The 24,158-nt window shown below is 42.8% G+C and overlaps 1 protein-coding gene across 1 annotated transcript in view; it reads left to right on the forward strand.

Moving 5' to 3' along the window:
- The first annotated feature begins 1,063 nt into the window (after positions 1-1,063).
- LARS2 (leucyl-tRNA synthetase 2, mitochondrial) overlaps positions 1,064-24,158 on the forward strand; it is a 167,212-nt gene continuing 144,117 nt past the window's right edge. The window contains exons 1-3 of the mRNA XM_047771844.1: positions 1,064-1,183; positions 5,200-5,451; positions 11,807-11,935. Coding sequence (XP_047627800.1) covers positions 5,221-5,451; positions 11,807-11,935 — 360 coding nt within the window. The 5' untranslated portion in view covers positions 1,064-1,183; positions 5,200-5,220. The remainder of the gene's footprint in view (positions 1,184-5,199; positions 5,452-11,806; positions 11,936-24,158) is intronic.

Below are 24,158 nucleotides of genomic sequence, written 5' to 3' on the forward strand. Positions count from 1 at the left end.
GTCTAGAGACCACCAGGAATAACAAAGTATTTGGATTTTAAACTGTCAGGAAAGTTTGATAAAGACTTGGAAATTGGCAAGAGATTGTATGTGGGTGGAGTGCTGGTCTGGGGATTATCTGGTGTTATGGAGTGTGCACATTTACTTGTCTTCTGTTGTTCAGATCTACAGAAATTAAGTATGATGTAGAATATAGAATAATGGGATAAATTTTGTTTGACAGAGATACAGTTGATTTCAGCCTGTAGAAAGAGATAGCTCTAAAAAATTACTTTTTCTTGTCCTACAGGATATCAACCAGTTTTGCACAATTAGCAGATTCTTTTCAGTATTCCTGATTGCCCACACACACACATATATATATATATATTCTTCAAAATTTCCTTTAAACAAGTTTTACATTTTAAAAAATTATACCTATCAAGTGTTTAATATGACTTATGTATACGAATAAACACTTTCTAGGGATGGGAAAGTTACAAGTGGAGTGGGGGGATACATAAACTCTTCTAGGAAAGTGGTTGGTCAGGCATCATGCTCTCCTGACTCCCAGCCCACATAAGGGATGAGAAAAGTACACTTTACTTTCTGTCGTGGCTAGATAATGCCTCTCCCAGAGCTAGACCACATATATGGTGGAAGATTTTTTAACAATCATGTGGCCCATTAAGGTTCAAGAGATTGACAGCCCCTGGACCAAGCACCGTAGAAGGCGGAAGCTATAACAGTCGTTGAACCCTGGCTCCGCGACTCTTCCAGTGGTTTTCACACCACCTCCTTACTGATAGCTTTCACAAGTCTGCTTTTCATAATTGATTGTTAAAAATTCGAGCCCCCGCCACGCCCCAGGTGTTTAGAATTTTTGCTGTCGCCAGCCTCAAACAAAGGTAGGACTGGGCCCAAGAGCGGGGCGTGGGTGGGGGGGGGCGGTACCAGTGTCGGAACAGCAAAACCCTAACTTCACCGCTGAGCAGCGGCCGCGGCCTCAAGGAATGCCGGGAGTCGGGACGGGCAGCACTCCGCCTCCTCCGGCTCCGCCCCCGCCTGTCTGTGTCTGCCGCGGCCGCTATCTATAAAGTTGTTGTTTTGCCAACATGGCGGCGCCCATAGTGCCTGGACAGAGTGTGTTCACCTAAGGTGGGAACCCAGGCGTAAGGAGCCGCAGGCCAGAGCCTGTGAGCAGGTAAACCCCTCACCGGCGCTTAGTGGGACAAGAGACGAGGCCCGATCTCCTTTACCCCCGGATCGGTAGATTTCGATTTGCTGGGAGCCGGAAAGGAAAGTGCGGGCCGGGTTTGGCATTCTCTGAGCTGTGCAGTTTCCGAATTGAAAAAGTCTCTTGAGATCTAGATCTTCAGATTTTTTGAGCCGCTGATCTTGTTGATAGCTTTGGACCCTTTGCCAGAGAAACGCACGTGCACACATTTTTGTACTCGGGTTCCTTTCTCCACGCTCCCCTTCCTCACTTCCTCCCTGGGCTGAAGGTTTGGACTCATTAAGGGCCAACCATTGCCTCCCATCGTCTCTGTGACCCACAGATCATTGTCACAGCCTGTTGGGGCTCGAAGGTCCTCAGAAGTCATCTTAGTTTACCCCTTCTTCTTAAGAAACTGAAATAATTTCCCCGAGGTCACATAGTATTTTCGGAGGCACAAAACTTGGTTCCTTTCCTGATTAATTTCCCAGGTACTTTCTCACACTCGGGCGCTCGTACTTTTACCATATGTTCCTTATCCTTGCCTGGCTTTTCCTACTCTTCTCCCAAGTTTCTCTACATATGTGATGGTCATTCGGGGTCCATTTCTCTGTACATATGTGATGGTCATTCGGGGTCCATTCGGGCTCCTCCCTTGTGGTCACATGCTGCTGCCCCACCATTTTCAAAAAAACTTAACCTTAAGCCCCAAGGTCAGGGCTGACTCTTAAGAGGAGTGGAGTAGTGGGGGTTGATACTTTGGAAGGATGTGGAGGGAGAGAAAAGATCCCAAACATCTAGGCAAGGAACTGAATGTGAGAGAACTAAGGAAGGAAAGCGCCAAGTTGATCCTAATACAAGACATGAATTATTCCTTTCACATTCATGATAATGAGCGTTTCTCTAATAAAATTGCTGCTCCTTGTTAGGAAGAGGCAGTGCCTATCAAGGTGCTGGTGATGGAGTAGCCCAGAGCTGGGCCAGGGAAGTAAAGGAAGGGAACTGGGCTTCCCATGATTTTCCTATGTGGTAAACTATAACCCTGAGTGTGCTGTATGCTGAGCCTTTCTGAGTCTTGGGGCTCCCCCTAAACAAGGAGTGCAGACTTTTCTTAAAAGATCTTGACACATATTACCAGATTGTTCCCTGGGGAGGTGGACTTGATTTATATTCCCACCAGCAGTGTATAAAAATGCACATTTTTAAAAAATAACAGGGTTTTGCCAATCTGATGAGCAAAATATTTTGGTGTCTCAGCTTACATTTCTTTGATTAGTTGTAAAGTCAGTCATTTTCATGTATTTATTAGTCATTTGTATTTCCTTTTCTCTTTGCCAATTTTTAAAATTAATTTTTAAAAAATTTTTCTCTTCTCATATGTGAACTCTTTATAAAGAAGGATAATCTTTTGTTGCAGCTTTGGCAATTTTCTTTCAGCTTATTGTTTGCTTTCTAATTTTGTTCATGATGTTTTTGATATACAGGTATTTTACATATTTTAGGAAGATTTATTAATATTATACGAATTCTTCTATTGCTTTTATACTCAGGACAGAATACCCTGTACAGAATTAGTAAATGCTCATCTATATTTTTTCTTGTTTTATGTTACTTTAAAAAATTATTTATGTGGGATTTACTCTGGTTTATGGTTTGAGATGGGGCTCTAATTTGAAAATTTCCCCATTTATTGAAAAATCTGTCACTTTCTTATCTACTTGTGCTTTTTCCTTCATGAATTTTAAGTTCTTTTAAATAGCTCAGATCTGTTTCAGGATTCTCTAGTCTATACCATTGGATTAATGTACAGGAAAGGTTATTTTGTAAACCAGGTATTATATAAACATTTTTAGAAAGTTTATTCTTATTGGGTAGACAGAAAATGTTGTTATAAGTTGTCATTTGGTGCAGAGTATAAATTAGAGAGACAGGATTATAATTTTAAGTGAAAGAATGACCACCTTGTTGCTCATATCGGTAATCTGTCTACGCTCTTTGTTATTTCATCTTTCACAATGGCTAACAATTATTGAAACAAAATTTGGAAGACTACAGTTCAGGGCAGTTTTGTTATTTTTATAATTTTGTTGTTTCCCATTATTTCTATTCAAGAGGAGTATTCAAAATACTCTCCTCCTGTGTTCTTAGGGAATGCAGTCTAGGAGAGAAATGGCAGGTATCTTATCTGTGTTCCCTCTGCTAACCTTGCATTCTTTGGCTTTTGAAGATATGAAAATTAAAAAAAAAGTTTTCAGGCCCAAAACAATTGCAATTAAAAAAAAAATACTATAAGAATAAAAACAACAACAACAAAGTTATGAAAATGCTGACTTAGCAAGAGAACCGTAAAACCCATTACTTCTGTGGATAGTTTTGTTTGTTTTTTAAATTTTTTGGCCATGTTTATTAAATTCTGCATGTGGCACACAGAATTTCCCAGGCCAGAGATCAAACCTGCACCACACAAGCGACAATTCTGGATGCTTAACCCCAAGAGCCACCAGGCAACTCCCTGAATAGTTTTAATTATATAGAAATTCAACCCCTAAAAAGAAAGGCAATTGCCTTTATTGTACAAAATGTCTGTATATTAGGTTGGTCATACTGAATTGCTGGTATTCCACTCTTTTCATATAGTTTACCTTCATATCTGTGTCACATCTATACACTTTAAAACAGCCAAGCTCAATAGATGGGAAGGTTTCGTGGGTTTTTTTGTTTTGGTTTACTTCTGACTCCACCCTCAAAAAAGTAAGAACTATTGAATATAGTGGGAATTGGTATGTCAAAAACTTGGGCAGAGCAATTTGTAAAATGCCAACGCTGTGATGCCATTTTATGTGTGTGAAACTCACTTGTATAAGCCTATACTGAACCCTCTTGGCAGCATTTGTGAACCAGAACCTTTGCTAAACAGGCCAAATCTTCCTGAATGGGGATGTTTTGAGAGGATCAAGAAAGTCAGCTTAGAGTTTCATCCTTTGTTTCTCTTTGATTTTGAAAGGTCTGTTCTTATCTGTTTCTTCACTATAGCTAATGCTATTATGTAAGAAGGCAGAAAGTTAAGGCTATTTAGTAATAAATCTTAAATATTTAATAAACTGTCACCTCAGCCTTTTACACAGTGGTAAAACATGCAACTTCTTCCATGAGGTCCCATTTCTGGAATTCATCTTTGGTGGAAACCAGTGAAACATTCAAGTTGAATTTTGAATCACAGCTGGATCTGGGTAGGCCCCAGCCTATGAGCTGTATTCCAAGAAACCATAGCACTCATCACTGTTACACGTGTTATTTATTTGTCTGTGTCTTTCTTGCTTTTCTCTGTAGTAAATACATGCTATAGAAGAAGAGACTTTGTTTCTGTTCACTACTGTCTCAGCAGTGCCTAGAACAGTGTATGGACCTAGTGGCACTCAATAAATATTTGGTAAATGGATGAAGAACTAAATGAATGAGCAGTCTTCTAAATAATGGTTATTGCCTGGCTCAGCCTACTGAGTATATTTAACTTATGAAGAATGCTAATCATAGCTCAGAGTCTCTGGTCCTCCTGGGAGACCTGCATTCCGCTCTCTTCTGATATATGAGCCTAAGGCCAAGCCCAGATGTGCTTGTAGGTCTTCTGAAGTCTGGGCAATGGGGAGTGAAACCTGCTGGACAGACCCTGGGTTGGCCTACAGGGCAGGAAGGAATGGGGCTCCACTCCCTCCCATGCAAGTTGTGAGGTTGTGGCAGGAGCTAGCCCAGGTGGTGGTCTCCATTTGTTCCCTTGCAGCTTTTGTATCTTTGCTCTTTGGGAGCAGTGAACACCTTTAATTTTCCATTAAAAAGCTTGTGTTTTGCTCAATTGCACTTCTAAAGTAGTCTTTTCGGGGAAAGAAATCATTGGAATAGGAGGAAAGCACATGGTCGGGCAGGGAGCACTTTCTGAGCTGAAGGGAAGGACGAGCTTGGGGCTGATCCAGCTGGCTCACACATATGCTCTCTGCCCTCTCTTTCAGGGCTTTCCTACCTTCTGAAGAATGGCTCCTTGGCAGAGACTGAGGTTTTATGCCTTTCTTCTGCAAAGGCAGCTAAATGGTGGGCCAGATGTCATCAACTGGGGAAGAGGAGTGATTCCAGGATGTTCCAGAGGTATTTACAGTGCTACAGGAAAGTGGACCAAAGAGTATACGTTGCAGACAAGAAAGGATGTGGAGAAATGGTGGCATCAACGAATAAAAGAACAGGCCTCCAAAATTTCAGAAGCTGATGTGAGTATTCTAAGAGCTGCTGAAAGGGTAGAGAAGAGGGGCCCAGGGCTTGGACTGGATTCACATAAGTGATTAAATATGTGACCTTGAACCATATGACTGAATCTATCTGTGCTTCAGTTTTCTTATCAAAAATGGGCAGTGTTTATAGTAGTTCCCACCTGCTTCCAAGGATGCTTTTGAGGGAAGAGACAAGGATGGTGCTTGGAGGAGGTTCAGTGTGGTGCATGTACACACAGGGTGCCTGCAGGTGGTGCCACGCCAGGCATTCTGGAGTGGCATTATTGAGCAGACTCATCAAGACAGGAGCCACCACAGATGTCAGGTCCATCATGGTCCATTGCTTGGTGGGGCAGCACACAGTCAGATGGGAGACTCTAGGAGAGCCACCTGGGCCCCTCAGCTGTGGGATTCTAAGCTGCATGTTTTGAGAAATACCTGCCCCTCCCTGGCATGACATTGGCCTCCAACCTGTTCTGCTATTCACGGTTTGGAGAGGTACCAACCTTTCCCTGGTGGGTCTAACCTTGCAGTAGCAGCTGTGTAAGTTAGTATAGCCTTGGCTTGTGGTCTGTCTGTACCAGCTCAGCAATTTTCTTAAGTACTTGTCTATAGCCAGTTTCCATTGAGTGCTCTGCTGGAGGCCCACTGCTTCTCCAGGAGGCTAGCCTGCTAGAGGTCAGTCTTGAATGTTTTAACCCTTACCCCTCAATGCTGGTCAAAATGACAAATGGAAGATGTGATTTGTTACATGAAATGTTGAATCTACTCAGAGCACAGCACTATAAAATAGAGTTTTACTCTTATTAATTCTGACCATCCCTTCATAATAGTTACCAGTCAAATAATACAGATCCTCTCTGTCTAATTAAAAGAGACTAGGCTGAAGGCAAGCAGTTGAGTAAATTTATACCTGCACAAGTCCACACTGCTAGAATGGCCTTTTCCTAATTCTCACTCTTATCAAATTCATTCTTTTTTTTTTCTTTGTCTTTTTTTTAGGGCCACACCTGTGGCATATGGAGGTTCCCAGGCTAGGGGTTGAATCGGAGCTGTAGCCGATGGCCTACACCACAGCCACAACAGTGTGGGATCCAAGCTGTGTCTGCAACCTATACCACAGCTCATGGCAACACCAGATCCTTAACCCACTGAGTGAGGCCAAGGATTGAACCTGCCTCCTTATGGTTACTAGTCAGATTCATTTCCCCTGAACCTTGATGGGAATTCCAGATTCATTCTTTCTGTGAGGTTGATCATTATGAAAAATGGGGGTGGGGAGCTATTTGTGTTAAACCAAAGGATGGTTTTTGGCATTGATTACAAAGAAGATCTAGTATTGAAAGAGATGGAGTGTGTAACATGTGAAATGATAAAAAGGAAGGCTTGAATGTAACATATAATTATATGATAAAAGCTTGACTTTTACGTCATTAGGAAGTGCAACTTCTTCATGGCAGCATGACCAGACTAATGCAGTTAAATGTATTTTGGAAGCAAACCTTAGGGAGCAGTTTAATTCTGAATGAAGGACATAAAATTAGCTTTTTGCTTTTTGCTTTTGGTTTAGAGTATAGGTTAGTGACTTCCAGACATTTTGAAGTTGTAGCTTATTGATCTTGTGACATCACATTCTTAAGCATATGGTTTGCTAAAAAATTAAATGGATCAAGGGAGTTCCATCATGGCTCAGTGGTAGTGAACCCATTCTTGAGGATGCAGGTTTGATCCCTGGCCTCACTCAGTGGGTTAAGGATCCAGTTTGGCCGTGAGCTGTGGTGTAGCTCGCCGATGTGGCTCAGATCCCGAGTTGCTGAGGCTGTGGTGTAGACTGGTAGCTGCAGCTCCAATTAGAGCCCTAGCTTGGGAATTTCCATATGCTGCAGGTTTGGCCCTGAAAAGAAAAAAAAATTAAATGGATCAAAATAAACTGTTTTACCAATTGGGTAAATAGCTTTAGGGACATTGTGGGTGGTCCCGTGGCAGCGTTCTATCAGGGCTTGAATTGGGGAATGGTGAAGCAGGGAGAGCACTGGTTGAGGAGCCTAGAGCCTGGGCAATAATACTAGCTCTGCCCCCAAATCAGTGTGATCTCCCATTTAACCTCTCTGATCTTCAGATTCCTTGCATTGTTTATTTCACAGAATTGTTTTGAAAATCAGATGAGAAGATATGATTGAGTACATTTTAAAAACTGAAGTGTTACATAAATGAAAGATACAAGAGGATAAAAATGGGTGATGTGTCTTTGTCAGGAATGAGAACATGACTAGATGCCGGTAGATTCTCAAGCATCTCTAACCGACCTCGCTCTGATATTAGCTACATTTGAAATTTACTGGAAGGAGTTTCTAGAACTGACTATCTTAGCATCATCATCATAGTCATTGTTAGAAAAAGAACTTCGATTTAATGTGCACTTTACTGTGTCAGGCGCCACCTTTCCACGTATTACCTTTTTAACCCAGAAACAGCCTTGAAGGTGGGTATTATTATCCTCATTTTCAGGGTAAGAAAACTGAGGCTCAGGGGGGAGGTTTGGTAATTTGTCAGGATGCACAACTATCCTGTGTCAGAGCCTAGGCTTCACACCCCGACACGTTTGATTCCTGAGCTCATGCTTTCACTGGGAACCTTCTTTTGCCGCACTTTTGATTTATAGATTGTAAACTCAGCCCAGAAAGACACAGGGATTTGTGTAAGGTCTCACAGCTAGTGGCAAAGCTCGCTCGCACCAGAATCCAGGCTGCAGGCTCCTATTGGGTGGTCCTTCCTGATGGGTGGGACTGGTGCCTGCCCACTGGTAGGTGGAGCTGATTCCTACCCCTCTGGTGGGTGGGGCTTTGTCTCTGGGTGAGATCAGAGGTGGTTGTGTGCCTGCGGGGGGGGGGGGGGGGGGGGGGGGGGGGGGGGGGGGGGGGGGGGGGGGGGGGGGGGGGGGGTTGGGGGGGGGGGGGGGGGGGGGGGGGGGGGGGGGAGTCTTTAGGCAACCTGTTTACTGATGGGCAGTGCTCAGCAACAGCTTAAGAGCTTGATCTATAAAGAGGCAGAAGTTGTCTTTCTCCCGACATCAGAAGCTGACAAAAACAATAGGACCCCCTTATAAAAGCCATCTTTTTTCCATCGCTTCCAATCTTAATTTCTTTTAAAGGCTTAAATTCTTACAGTTTTATATAATTATGAAAATTTCCCTTTCAATCAGATTCCTGCTCAATTATAATATAAACTCCCATAATCCCTTATGTCTTTTCCGCCCCCAGAGGACAGAACTCATGTCATTGTCACAGAGGAAAATGACTTAATTCACACAGAAAAGCAAAAGGCAAGGGCAGGCAGTAAACTGAATATGTTTTCTGCAATAAACAAAAATTCATGAATAGTAAATTAGACTTGTGCTAGTAGAACTTTTCTTTTTTTTTTTTTTTGTCTTTTTGCCATTTCTAGGGCCGCTCCCACAGCATATGGAGGTTCCCAGGCTAGGGGTCGAATCGGAGCTGTAGACGCTGGCCTACACCACAGCCACAGCAAGGCGGTATCCGAGCCGCGTCTGCAACCTACACCACAGCTCACAGCAACGCTGGATTGTTAACCCACTGAGCAAGGCAGTTGAACCCGCAACCTCATGGTTCCTAGTTGGATTCGTTAACCACTGAGCCACGACAGGAACTCCTAGCAGAACTTTTCTATATATCTTCTATAAGCTCAGTTTTGTAGTTCTGCTTAGCTAGTATATAACTATCTCTTGATTTTACTGTAAATTTAATCTGTTGGACAGACATACAGAAAGGAGATGTTAATGAAGAAGCTATACGTGGAAAATGTTTGGGGCAAATTGTTAAATAAGTATAATTAAAAAAATATATGTCCCTATAAATAAGAGTTCCTGTGTGGCTCAGTGGGTTAAGAATCTGGCATTGTCACTGCAGTGGCTCAGGTCGCTCCTGTGGCTCAGTTTCGATCCCTGGCCCAGGAACTTCCCCATGCCTTGGGTGCAGCCAAAAACAAAAATAAAACCAAACCAAAAAAATATATATTTATATCTATCTATATCTGTCTACCTACCTACCTATCTATGCCCCTATAGTAAAAACAAGGTGATTATAATGAAAGCATAGATCTAATATAAAAACTTTAAAATGAAAAACTAGGAATAATTTATATCAAATATTTGATTGTTTTTTCAGGTCCCAGAGAATTCTGTAACAGCTGTTTTCCCACATCCCTAAAAATTCCCAAAGGAAAGTCACAAGGCCTAATCCACTGCAATGAGTACGGTTTGAATCGAGTGGATAGTTCACTTATTTCCGGATTCTGCACCAAGTAGCAGAACGAGGTTTTGCACCTCCTTTAAGAGACTTGTTTACAAGCTGAGGAGAGGGTTAAAGAAGGAAATTCTTGAGTCCCCATTGACTCCTGCATCTCAGATCCTCTCTTAAGCTCCTGGGGTTTTCCTAAGAGTTACGGATCTGCAGTTTCTGATTAAAGTGTGTGATCAGCGTGGCGCTTTCCATCTATTTCTAGAAATCAATAGCAGCTATCACTTCACTATTTCAAATCTCCTAGTTTGCATGTTATCCAGACACCTTACTTAATCGCTTTTCCCTTCTCTTCCTTCAGACCACTTTACTTACCACTCGGTAATTTCCAGAGTGTGAACAGCCAGAGATAAGTGCCACTCTGGCCTATTTTGCCGCATGTTAGCGGTCCTGCTAAAGATTTGTTAAAATTCTTTGCTGAAAGACATTTAGAGCAGGGGGTCAAATGAAATCTGGAAAGAATCTGATTTCTGGTTTCTGCTCCCCTGATTACAGTTGGCTGTCAGTTATCAGTCACGCAAATACTTAGCAAAAAATACCCCCCTCCCATACATACACATACACAAAAGAATGGTCATGAATATTCTGTTTTGCATTTGTTTTCACTAATTTTGGAGAAGCCAAGCCTTAAAGAACTCTAGTAGAGCTCTTAGAAGGGAGTAAGGACAGAAAAAAAAACAAAAAAAAACCGAAAGCAGAAATAAATAAAACAGTGATGAAATCAGATGGTCCAGACTCAGTAACGAAATAGTAGTAGTTACCTGTTCTCCTCCTTTCTTCAGAGATGCCCCTTCTCCCCAGTGGGAGGAGGTAAGGCTGGCTAGGGGGACCGTTCCTGACACGTGGACAGGATAGGTGAAGCGTCCTGGGAAAAATGCCCTTCGGTAATAAGTGCTGTGCAGAGGCATGTTATCAGGCTTCAGATCGCAAAGGCCGACAAACATGTATCTAACAGTTATTAAACTCCTGCTGGGGCAGTTGGGAAGGTGGGGGTGGGGTGGGGAGAGATAATTAAAACACGGTCCTTGCTCTTGAACAACAGTTCCTCAGTAAGGAATCAGTTAAATGACAGCCACATTTCCCGTGGAGCCTTCTCCCCTCGTGTGCACAAACTCGTGACAACATTCCCCATTTCACGGTGGAAGAACTAAGGTGCCAGAAGTTGGCGTTCCACGAAGGACCTCCTTCCTGCCCTGTGTTCATTCTCTTCTGATTCATATCCCATTTTTTCTGTGTTTCTCATGATGCAGCTGTGTCTTTGGAGGCCAGAGAGTTACATAATCCTGCCCTGAGGCTGCCTGCAGATCACCCCCTGGGAAACAGCAGCCTGGCGAAGATTTTCTCATTACTTTCCCATTTCAACTTTTTCAGTTCAAAGATAAGCTCACAATACAGCCGAGGAAGCCAGCCCCAGCTCGTACTGCCCAATCCAAGTCTACAGGGAATTTAGGGAGGGGCTCCATTTTTAGAGATGTTGCATCTCTGTGATTCACTATTGTTCCCTGGTATGATATAGACATGTGTCAGAGCTTCATTTGGAAAAAGATATAGTTGTTTAAGATCTAGGTAGCTATTCTAAAAGAGAAGCTTTTCCAAGAGAAAAAGATATAAAAATATACGTGTTGGAGTTCCCATTGTGCCTCAGTGGTAACGAACCTGACTAGCATCCATGAGGATACGGGTTTGATCCCTGGCCTCACTCAGTGGGTTAAAGATCTGGCGTTGCAGTGGTTGTGGTATAGGCCTGCAGCCGCAGCTCCAATTCGACTCCTAGCCTGGGAACGTCCATATGCTGCAAATGCGGCCCTAAAAAGGTAAACAAAATAAAACAAAAAACACATGGATAATTAGCATTTTGAGGTTGTCTGGTATTATTTTGGACATTCTTTAGGTTAAGCCAGGGCTTTAAATTTTGGTATTTGATAATATTAAATTATGCTATATTTTGGCATATAAAAAGCCAAAATATTATGTGCATAGAGAGTTCCCTCTGAATGCTTAATTAATAGTCCTTGTCATTTTTTGTCATTCTTCCCTAGAAATCGAAGCCCAAGTTTTACGTGCTTTCCATGTTCCCGTATCCCTCCGGCAAGCTGCACATGGGCCACGTGCGTGTGTACACCATCAGCGACACCATTGCACGCTTCCAGAAGATGAGAGGGATGCAGGTAAGGGAAGACATCAGCTAGAACGGCACCTTCCTGCCCTACTATGTTCAGGACAAAGGAAGGAAACCAATCTTGGTGAAGATTAGGACAGCTTTGAAGACAAACATGAAAAGCACAGGGTTTCCTCTGAAGAGCTGGAAGACATAATAAAGCATCTGGATTAACTGGGGGGCAGCTGGGCCCTGGGTGTCAGACTAGGGATGGAGGCAGGGTGTGGTGTGGTCAAAGGAGGTGACAAGTGTGGGTAATGCATGGTGTCTCCCAGGAGGAGTGCACAGTCCGCTGGGGCTGAAACCTATAAGTAGATAAACATTGTACAGGGGAGTGAATCCAGCGGTACAAGTGAGGACCAGATGCTCTGAGTAGGAGGTGGAGCCACAAGCTTTTTCTCCTTGTATTTGATATATTTTTTCTGTCTTCTCTAATGAGCATGTATTTGTTTTATAATGAAAAAAGTAAAAGTTTTATAACAGAAAATATATGGGGAGTAACAGCTCTGGGGGAGTTGGGAAAGTCTCCTCTAAAGAGAGAACATGTGACGTGAGTCTGGAAGGACAAGGTGAAATGTACTGGGAGAGGGAGAGAAGGCGGCATGTGGCTCAGACCCCTTTACCTGATAGCCGGTTACTCCAGAGCCTGCACTTTACTCTTTAGCAACATGTCATCTATCAGATGAGGTGGGAATGATCGCCGTAGCTTCTTTAACAGCTTCCCTAGAGAGGTGGGGCCGAAAGGGGGCTGAGAGCATGAACCGATGAACCAGATGGCCAGCATTCAAATATCAGCTCTTAATACTTACTAGCTATATGACCTTTAGCTAATGACTGAATTTACCTCTCTAAGACCTAGTTTTATCTCATCTGTAAAATGGGGATAGGATAGAGCCTGCCCATTGGCCTGGTACAAGGATTCAAAGAGGATGACTGTGAAGTACTCAGCACGTACCTGGCACATAAATACATGACCAATAAATATTAGCTTCGCCAGCAGACAGGGGGAGCCTGTGCCTATCAGCTCCTGAGAACCCACTGTGCACATCTCTGCCCAACTTCATAATAATTATCAGTCACCCTAGCAGCGTGAGATCTGCCATGGTGGGAGCCTTTACATTATGGGAATTAGTAAACCCTACAAATCTGGGCTTTTTCTGCCAGAGAGTCAGTTGTTCAACTCCCACTGGCAGTTGCTATTATTAACCTCTCAGGGCCTGTGTAAAGGGTATCTGTCGCCTCCCGGTTCTTTGTAAGGATTTTCTTTTAGAAAGTTAAATGCAGAGTTCCCATCGTGGTGCAGTGGTTAACGAATCCGACTAGGAACCATGAGGTTGCAGGTTCGGTCCCTGCCCTTGCTCATTTGGTTAATGATCTGGCGTTGCTGTGAGCTGTGGTGTAGGTTGCAGACACAGCTCGGATCCTGCGTTGCTGTGGCTCTGGCGTAGGCCGGTGGCTACAGCTCCAATTGGACCCCTAGCCTACGAACCTCCACATGCCGCGGGAGCGACCCAAGAAATAGCTAAAAAGAGGAAAAAAAAAAGAAAAAGAAAGTTAAATGCATCCATTGTCATAATTGGTTTGAAAATTTATGCTGAACTGATGTTGGCAGCAAGAGGTGTTCCTAAAAAGAAGTCAAGTTACAGTGTCTCCTTGTGACTTGAAGAGTTAATCACTTTTACTGTCAGATTCAGGGATGTGCCTTCCCCAAGTGATGCCTCCCTGGGCTATGCCAGGTGTTATTTTTCCCAGACATTGCTTTCCATCACTTCTGCAGTGTTTATTAGAAAGAGGTGGTGCAGAATGAATTGGCTCTTGGCATGAAGTATAATTCTTTATCTAACTGTAGTTTTTCAATTAGATTTAGCTTTTTTTTTTTTTTTTTAAACTTAAGCCAACTTATTTTGGACAGTTAGTAAGTACACGCCAGTTGCTAAAGATTAAGCTTTTACAGCAAAACTACATTTCTGGTACATTAGCAGATAGGTGGTTGAGGGACTGTAGGTAGAATTCTGATTCCCCTGGATGGATGAGATGTTACAGAGAAAGCTCAAGGTAGGACTCCAGACTCAAAGGCATTGGGACCCTTGTAGGCAGCCCAGGCCCATAAGACAAAAGGGAGTCCCTTGCAGTAACTGAAGCCCAAGGTCACGCTGGACCCTGGGATTGGGCAACCTGGGTTTGAACACCATTATACCACTTCCTCACTGGGTGACCCTACACAAGTCATTAAATGTCCTTGAATCCCACTTTTCTCATCTTGGAAATAGGGATAATAACTATTCTTCCCTCCTGGGCCATTGTGCAGGTTAAATGAGATAGTACATGTGTCTGGCACATGTATCCCTTAGTAAGTGGTAGCCATGATTATTATTTATACCAATCTGACTTAACTGTGCAGAATCATTCAGTGCCATTTAATAAATGAATCCGTGCTCTCTTCTGCCCGGGGCCTGCTGCACAGAGTTACCTTCTGAGAAGCAGCTTGACTGTAAACCATTACCTGCAGTTTGTATTATCTGTCCTGTGACTTGGTTGGTGCCTGAAACCATTCTTCATTATTTAGTTTTGGTATCTTAGTCAGTATGACCAGCAGGCAGCTAGGATTTCCTCTGTTCCTGAGTTTCAGTTGCTTTTTTGTTTTTGTTTTTTTGGTCTTTTTGCCTTTTCTAGGGCTGCTTCCTCGGCACATGGAGTTTCCCAGGCTAGGGGTCTAATTAGAGCTGTAGCTGCTGGCCTATGCCACAGCCACAGCAACTCGGGATCCGAGCTATGTCTGCAACCTACACCACAGCTCATGGCAACACTGGATCCTTAACCCACTGAGCAAGGCCAGGGACCGAACCTACAACCTCATGGTTCCTAGTCAGATTCGTTAACCACTGTACCACGACGGGAACTCCTCAGTTGCTTTTTTTTAAGATCATAGGCCTTCTCTGGGGTGGGGGGGGTGTCCTCCAGATATTCCTGAAATTAATTTCTTGTTAATTTTCAGGGCCCATATTTAAGTGAGATCCAACTCCAAATAACTGCCAAATACAGTGAAAACTTGTTCTGCTATTTCTAAGCAATAATGGCAAAAGTGAAACAGAAATCTCTGTAATAGTCAATAGTGTGAAAGCCTGTTGGGCTTCCTGTTGTTTTAAAACCCTTCTTTCCCAGTGTCGGGACTAGTCCCAGGGATAGAGTGAGATTGGATTCGGGTCAGGTTCAGTGATCCTTACTCTAAGGAGGGAAGGAATATTGGATCTGGAATATCAATACATCTGACATATGTATTGATTAATTCATTCAATGCATAGCCCTTGAGCCCCAGCTTTATTCCAAACACTATTCTTTCTGCTGTATTATATAGTAATATAGGAGTCTTAGGTTCAAAATTGGTCAGTAAGCCTAAGAAAAATTTAGTATAGTTTGCCTTTTTCTATAACTTGTTACTTATTGGTTGATTTACTTAAGTCCATCTTTTGTTTCGTTTTGTTTTGCTTTGCTTTTTAGGGCCACACCTGTGGCATATGGAAGTTCCCAGGCTAGGGGTTGAACTGGAGCTGCAGCTGCTGGCCTGTGCCACGTCCACTGCAACGAGGGATCCGAGCTGTGTCTGTGACCTATACCACATCTCATGGCAACACCGGATCTTCAACCCACTGAGTGAGGCCAGGGATCGAACCCGCAACCTCATGGAATCTAATCAGGTTCATTTCTGCTGAGCCACAGCGGGATCTCCGATTTGCTCAATTCTTGACTGGAGATATAGAAATCATTCTAAGGTGCACCAAGAACAGCATATGGGAAATAAAAATGGAGTGACCCATGTACCAAGTCTGCTCTCTTCTAGGTCACCAGTGACCTCCCTGGATGTGTCTCTGTCCTCCTCTTTCTCACCTCAGTAGCATGTCATACAGTGGACCATTTTCCTGTCCTTGGAAGACTGTGCTCTTGGCATGAGACCCTACTTTCCAGGGTTTTCTCCTGTGTTTTGATTTCTTCCTCCCAGCTTACTCCGCAGGGTTTTCCTGCTCTGCTGCATCTTTGCATCTCTAACCAGGTTGGAAAGTTCCCTATTACAGTTAGGCCTTGGAGATACTGCGAGTTCTGTTCCATAGGATTGTAATAAAGCAGATAGCGCAGTAAAGCAAGTCACACGAACTTTTTTGGTTTCTCAGTGCATATATGTTTAGGAGTTCCTGTTGTGGCGCAGTGGAAATGAATCTGACTAGGAACCATGAGGTGGGTTCGCTCCCTGGCCTCGCTCAGCGGGTTAAGGATCTGGTGTTGCTGTGAGCTGTGGTGTAGGTTGCAGATGCGGCTCGGATCTGGCGTTGCTGTGGCTGTGGCGTAGGCCGGCGGCTACAGCTCTGATTAGACCCCCTAGCCTGGGAACCTTCATATGCTGCAGGTGTGGCCCTAAAAAGCAAAAAAAAAGCAAAAAAAAATAGTATGTTTACATTACACTGTAGTCTCTTCTGTGCAATAGCACAACAGCAGCATCTCTAAAAAAATGTACATACCTTGGAATTCCCATCGTGGTGCAGCAGAGACGAATCCGACTAGGAACCATGAGGTTTCGGGTTCGATCCCTGGCCTTGCTCAGTGGGTTAAGAATCTGGCATTGCAGTGAGCTGTGGTGTAGGTCACAGACACAGCTCAGATCCTGCATTGCTGTAGCTGTGGTATAGGCCAGCAGCTGTAGCTCAGATTGGACCCCTAGCCTGGGAATCTCCATATGTCACAGGTGCAGCTCTAGAAAGACAAAAAAAAAAAAAAAGGTACATACCTTAATTTAAAAATAATGCTGTTAGAAAAATGCTGCTGATAGACTTGTTCAATGTAGGATTACCACAAACCATCAGTTTGTAAAATAAACACCCCATCGTATCTGCCAAGTGCAATAAGGCTAAGTGCAGTAAAATGAAGTTATGCCTGTATTCCTAGTTTGCTGAGAGTTTTTATCATGAATGGGTATTGATTTTTGTGAAATATTTTTTCTACATCTACTGAGATTATACATGGTTTTTCTCCTTTAATCTGTTAATGTAATGTATTATGTTGATTGATTTTTTTTAAAAAAAATGCTAAACCAACCTTGTGTTCCTAGAACAAATTTCATTTGGTCAGGATGTATTTTTTGAATGTCTATATATATTATGTATTCTTTTGTTAATAATTTTTTATAATGTCTTTTTGTTTAATATCAGAGTTATGCTGGCTCATAAAAAAAGTTAGGGGAGTTCCCATCGTGGCGCAATGGTTAACGAATCCGACTAGGAACCATGAGGTTGCGGGTTCGGTCCCTGCCCTTGCTCAGTGGGTTAACGATCCGGCGTTGCCGTGAACGGCGTTGCCGTGAGCTGTGGTGTAGGTTGCAGACGCGGCTCGGATCCCGCGTTGCTGTGCCTCTGGCGTAGGCCGGTGGCTACAGCTCCGATTCGACCCCTAGCCTGGGAATCTCCATATGCCGTGGGAGCGGCCCAAGAAATAGCAAAAAAGACAAAAAAAAAGTTAGGAAGTGTTCCCATCTTCCCGTTTTCTGAAAGCATTATTATTGGTGTTCTTTCTTCCTTTATTGTTCAGTAGCATTTACCAGTGATGGTATCTGACCCTCGAGTTGTCTTTGTGGGAAGTTGTTCTATTTCTTTAATGGTTATAGGGCTATTGAGATCTTCTGTTTTTTTTTTTCTTTTTTTTTTCTTTTCTGTGTCAGTTTTGTTTTGTGTGTTTTGATGGATTTGTCCACTCTACGTCAGATTCAGTTCTATGCTGCTTTCTCTTTTTCTCTCTGTCCGCTTTCCCTAGGTAGTCTCTACCCCCTGAACTTAATTAGGATACTTGAAAAAGTTAATAGCATTTCCCACATAGAAGTGCAGAGAACATTATCATAAGTACTCAGACCTGCCATCCTGATGTAATAGATATTACCGTTTAATCTTATTAATCTCAGCTTTTTTTTTTTTAATGTTACAGATACAGCTGTGCCTCTCCACAATCAGATTCCAATCCTCCAGTTTAAAAATAGCTGGTGTATAACCTTTGCCTTCATGATTTCATGCTTTTATTCTATATGTTGTTTATGGATATATACCCTTACGTAGAATATTGTGTGTTTTCCATTTTTTATGAAAGATGTCTTAATATTCTGCATGGTTTTTTTCACCAGTATTTTGCTTCAAGATTTACTCATTTTTTTCCAACTGTGTCTCTAGAGTTAGTTCATCTATTAGAAGTGCTGTATAATTGTGACCGTATTTAATTATCCATTTTCACATTGATAGAGTTTTAGGTTGTTTCAGAGTTTTGCTCCAATGGATATCCTTGTCCCTGACTCCTTAGCCTGTGGGAGAAGTGGCATTTCTGGGTCACAGCTTGTGCACAACTTCAGCATGTATATATCTTGCCAAGTTGCTTTCCAAAGTCTTGGTGCCAGCAATGAATGACATTTCTTACTGCCCTATATCCTTGACGACACTTATCAATGTTAGACTTTTTAATCTTGCTAATTCATTATGTAGGAAATGTCCTCTAATTGTGTTTTTAATTTACATTTTCCTGAGTACCATCCTAGTGAAGCTGAGATAGTTTCAGGTATTTATTATTCATTTAAGCTTCATCTTCTCTAATTGGCTTTCTCACATTATTTGCCAAGCTCCTCTGGGATTGTTTGTCTTTTTCATGTTGTTCTATAGGAGTTATTTATGTAGTCGAGATTATTGGATTCTTTGTTAGTTAAATGCAGTGCAAATATCTTCTCCCAGTCTGTGGTTTGTCCTTGCATTTTGTGAGTTTAGCCAGACCACAAATTTGTAATTGGGTTTGAGAGTGGGTGAGAATGATGATTTGGAAAGTTCAAGGTTACTTTTGCTTTGGTTTCCTCCTGTAGTGCAAATAAGTTGTGCATAGGAGAGAAATGAGACAAAAGTGCCAGTAGGTCATTGGGGTCCCCCACGTTCTTATTGTAGTTTATAGAGATAAGCTGTGAGTAGTGGGTTAAGGGTCCGGCTCTGCCTCTGTGGTAACACAGGTTCCGTCCCTGGCCCGGCGCAGTGGTTAAGGATCCAGCATTGCTGCAGCTGTGTCGTGGGTCATAAGCATCACAGTTCTCTCGGGGGAAAGCTAAAGTCACAAAGAGCTGGGCAGCCCTTGGGCACACAGGTGGATTACATGTGGACTTGACATGTGGAAGGGGTGATGAATTGGTCAGGAATCTGTGGCTTCAGTCAATGGCTGTGGCTTCCCCACCTTCCTCTTCACAGATTTGTTGCAAAGTTCATGTGAGATGATCTATGAGAAAACTCTTTAAAAACCGTAAAGCAATTTTCTTGTGTAACTCAATTATTAATAGCAATAAGAAGGTAGTCATGAGGTTTGGATATTTAAGCAGGGGCCACTTGAAGCCAGAGATAAATGATTCTCTTTCAGGAATCAGAAAAGGCCACACTGCCAATTGGTTTTTTCTTTAACTCGTACAATGTCTGATGACATATTTAAAGCTTAGTACCATATGGTGATTTTGTTGTGTTTTCATATGTTGTATGCACAGATGGTTAGAAAATAAAATTACCCACCTCCCACTTCAGCGGGTCTTCTCAGCATCTTCTGGGCCAGAAGCAGGACCATTAAAGCCTCACACTTCCAAGTCCCCCTCACCAAGCTGGACGTGGACTAATTTGTCTCAGCAGGACACTGCAGGGCACTACCTAAGTAGTTTCCTTCTTGGGCCTTTTTGCTTTTCACTGTGGAGAAGGAAGGAAATTTAGGCTATGTGTCTGGCAGCCACATGATCATAGTGCAGTTACCCACAGATATCAGGAAGCAAGAGGAGTTCTTAGTGAGTGAGCCGTAATATACGTTTCATCACTTTTCACTTGAGCCCCCATCAACAAGTGTTTATGAAGTGCCCAGAGAGGGCATCACATGGCATTTCGTTTTCAAAATTTCAAATCTCCGAAGCATCTGGAAGTAGAGAGTAGATTTCCAGGGCTTATCCTCTCAGATGTAATTTGCAAGGGAGAATATTGCTGGTTCAGTATTTTGATTGGAAACTGGCTGATTTATCTGCCTCCACATTCCCAGAGGAAGGCGTCTGCTTTGGGCCTAGGTCCTGTCACTTGGATTCGTTACACTGAAGTATTCGCTCGATTTTGATCCCCAACCCACAATAACGATGGGTTATTAAACTTGCTAAACAAAATTAAATGTTGTGTTTCTCATTTCTTGGAAATAAAGTGTTGAATCTACTCCAGAGAAACCACAACACTCTGAAAATAGCAATTTTTTGAGAAGCAGTAACCATGGTTGCTCTCAATTAGAAACTGAATTGGTTTCAAGTATACAGTTTTGTTTTCTGATGAAAGGGAGAGAAAGCTGGTCATTCCTGGGAAATTGGTACTTCTCTCTCTTTGGGAAGGCAGACAACCAGCTGCCCCAACTTCCTTCCCTTCTATCTCTAAAGTCTTAATTCTACTTGATCTTCCTTCCTCATCTTAGAGGAAGAACTGTGGTACCTTTGCCTGTTCTTTTCTTCCTTCTTAAAAAGGTGTTTTTTAATTGTACATAAAATTCCATATTCTCCTCTTTAAAAAAGAAAAATACAATACAGATAAGGCTGTAGTCCCCTTTGACCACCGTCTCCTCCCCTGGGGCCCTTCGGCACAGTGACCCCTGTCATTTTCCAGTGTCCTTCCCTCTTGAGCTTTAGCTATATACATAGTCACACATGGCAGTCCTATCCTGTATCCCTTCTCCTAGTCTGCTTGCCATCTATCTTGCCTGCCAACTCTGAGATGCCTGCAGCTCTGCCTGAAGGGAGGCAGGAGGTCCAGTTAGGGAAGAGCCATGGTCATCCAGAGGCAGGCCTTGCCCCAGCTTCCAGGCCTTGCTTCCTGTCCTTCTGGTCCGACCTGCCAAGGCTGTCATCCCTGTGTCTGCCCCTCATCAGTAGCTGGCCCAAACTCCTCTTTGATGTCTTGAATCATAGCAGATTTTGCAGTCCTGCTAGTGTTCCTGTGCTGGTCTTTGGCTAGTTTGCTGTCAGATCCATCCTCTGCTTTGCTTTGTATGGCAGAAGGGCAGACCCCTGCAGGCCACATTTCCCAAGCTCTGGTGTCAGTTGGCCTCTGACTAATTTTGGACAAGAAGAAATTCTGGCAAGATTGTAGGGTAGGAGGAAAGAAGAAACCAGGAGGTTTCTCTCTCTGCTCCTTCATTAATCCAGTTCATTAAATCTGCCTGTTTCAGCTTCTGCAGTTGGGCTCAGCCATTGGGCTCTAGTATCTCTGCTTCATCCCTTTGTTCTTTCAGTCTAGAGATGGGGATGGTGTCCTGCTCATCCTAATTTCTGGGTTGTTATGCTGTCGCCTTGGCTTCTCACTCAATTTAAAATACTTAAGCATGTGTTAGAAGAACAGCAGGAAATGATGGTTTTTCACACCTTGGAAGTTTATTTTGAGGACTTCCAAGTTATACCTGCCAGGAATTTTTCTTGATTCCCTTGTTGCTGAAAACACTCATCCAAGAAGAGGTTAATACCTAAGGAATCAGGAGGGTTCACGTGGCCTTAGAATGTAAATCCAGATGTCAAGTTTTTTGTTTTGTTTTCGTTTTTTAGAATAAATTTTCTAGTTGGCATATGTGAGCTATAGGTTGAGTTAATTGTAGAGCTTTGGAAAGCTTAATCCAAGTTATGGTGGTAGAAAAGAATAGGAAGTTTAGAACCAAAAAGGAGAGTTTAGAGTTTCTCTAGTGAATCTTTTGGGTAGAGAATCTTGTTGATGGAGAAATCACAGGCAAGAAAGTGGGCTTTTATATCTGGAATGGGATGTTTGATTTGATGATGTACACGAGACCAAGAGGTGAAGGAGGCTGGCAAAGGCAGCACTGACATGGTATCTTTTATATAAATGTGCTGTAACAATTTGACCAGCAATAGAAATATAGAAATAGAAATAGAATCTACTGCCTGGGGGAAGGGGACAGGCTTTGGTATTTTGTAATCTTGTTATAGGTCTTTACTTTGTTTCCTCTGGACCTTAGTGGGTCATCTTGCAGGAGAAGGCTGAGTTCTGCCCTTGGTTACTGGGCATCTGGGAAACCCAAGGTATGGAAGTAACTGGATTCTTTCCCGTTTAATAGAAACTTGGCTCACAGGAATGTTGATCCCAGTGGTCCAGCCCATGGTGGAAGGAACTAGCCTGACTTCCCACATTCTGTATTCTAGGGCAGATGTTTGTTTTTTTCTTAATTTTTGATAAGCCTATGAAATATTAACCTTTATGATTTTTCTAACACTATTTTCATAGATTGGGTAACATGTAAGCTAGGAACACCTTTTCATGTTATTTTCCACTGAAAACAAAAATAGAAATGAATAAGTATATTACATCAATCCTGACTCATTTTTTTGACTGTCTCTGTGTTGACTTTATTTAAAAATATGGTTGGTAACCAAACAGAATGTTAATAGGCAGAAACATTGAACTGGTGCCATTTTGGCAGTTCCATCAAAGAAACCAAGTGGTAATTAAGTTTTCCCCTTTCCCATGGAACATAGTTACACAACAGTTGTATTATTTTGGCAGCAGGCAGCCCTGGGAGAATTAAAGCACAGCTGGAAGCTATACTCTGGTATTGTCTATGGAAGTATACAGAACTTTCTAGTAATCAAGCATAAATCCCCAATATGGGATTTTCTTTTCTTTCTTTCTTTTCTTTCTTTCTAAATTTCTTTCAGCTTTTGAAAACTAAAGAGAGAAAAATCTGTAAAGTTTAATAGTTAATACAAGGAAATGTTTTTCATCTATGGGTTAAGCTATACTCAAGAGAAGGCTGTATCCTTAAGGATATCAGGATTCTTGGTTACCAGGGTCTGAAACCCAGCTCAGACCAGTTTAAGCAAAAAACGAGGTTTTGTGTTTTTTGTTTTTTGGTTTTTTTTTTTGTCTTTTTGCCATTTCTTGGGCCACTCCTACGGCATATGGAGTTTCCCAGGCTAGGGGTCGAATTGGAGCTGTAGCCACCACCAGCCTACGCCAGAGCCACAGCAACGCGGGATCTGAGCCATGTCTGCAACCTACACCACAGCTCACGGCAATGAAGGATCCTTAACCCACTGAGCAAGGCCAGGGACCGAACCCGAACCTCATGGTTCCTAGTCGGATTCGTTAACCACTGCGCCACGATGGGAACTCCATTTTGTGTGTTTTTAACCAATCCTGATGTAACTCATGGAATCAAAGGAGATGTTGTAGGACCGGGGCCCACTGGGAACTGGGCCTGGGTCCTTGAAGCACATCAGTATCCCCAGTCTTCTGTCCACCTCTCATTTCTGCTTCTGTCCACACACTAGCCATGTTTTCTCAGACACTGCCACCAGGTGCACCTCTGTGGCCAGAGGGATCGGTTTTGTGCTTAGCTGTCTCACAGCAGGACTATAGGAAGTTGGATGAGAAGCGGATTCCTGGAAGAAGGGGAGGGTGCTGTTTGGAAAAAGGAAACACTTTGGGTCACCCCATTTAGTGAGTGGAATAGAGACCTCAGATGCTCTGAAAGGTCTGGCTGGATTGGGTTAAGTCTCAATAGCTTCCTAAAAATGCATGAGATAGGTATTCCTGGTGAACTTTAGAATGTTTTTAAAAGATAGGTATACATGCACACACATACAGACTTACATGTTTTGCACAGATGTCCATGATATGTTACATGAAAAATAAAGGGTCATAAAATAGTGTACAACAGGTTCCATTTCCATAAAAATATACCAGCCAGCTCTTGTACATGCATACATGTTTCTGTATAGTTGTGTTGAGTGAGGAGAAAGGTGTGGAAGGACGTGAAGACTGGTGGTGTTGTTACATTCAGGAGTCAAGAACAGGAGTCAGGGCTGGGGAAGAGGATCAGCTTTCCTTTATATATCATGTGTTGGGTAAGCTCGTATTATTCTCATAATTTGAGAAACATACAGTAAAGGGAAAAAAAAAAGAGGAGCCTGTGCAGACTGACCTCAGGAGTATGGATGGGAGAACTGAGAGCTTGGGGGTCATGTAATCTTAGACTGGATGTCCAGGGTGTCACAGACCCAGATTCCCAGGACTGGGAAGCATATCAGGATGGGGTAAACCAGTCTCTCCAGGAGCAGCAGCAAACTGGGAGATCCACAGCACTCTTGTTCACCAAGCCTGTATCCCTTCCAGAAAGCAGACCTGAGTGGACCAGACCCACCACCACCCCTGACGTGGCAA

The sequence above is a fragment of the Phacochoerus africanus genome, chromosome 1 (assembly GCF_016906955.1).
Source record: "Phacochoerus africanus isolate WHEZ1 chromosome 1, ROS_Pafr_v1, whole genome shotgun sequence".
In the NCBI taxonomy this organism is placed as follows: Eukaryota; Metazoa; Chordata; class Mammalia; order Artiodactyla; family Suidae; genus Phacochoerus; species Phacochoerus africanus.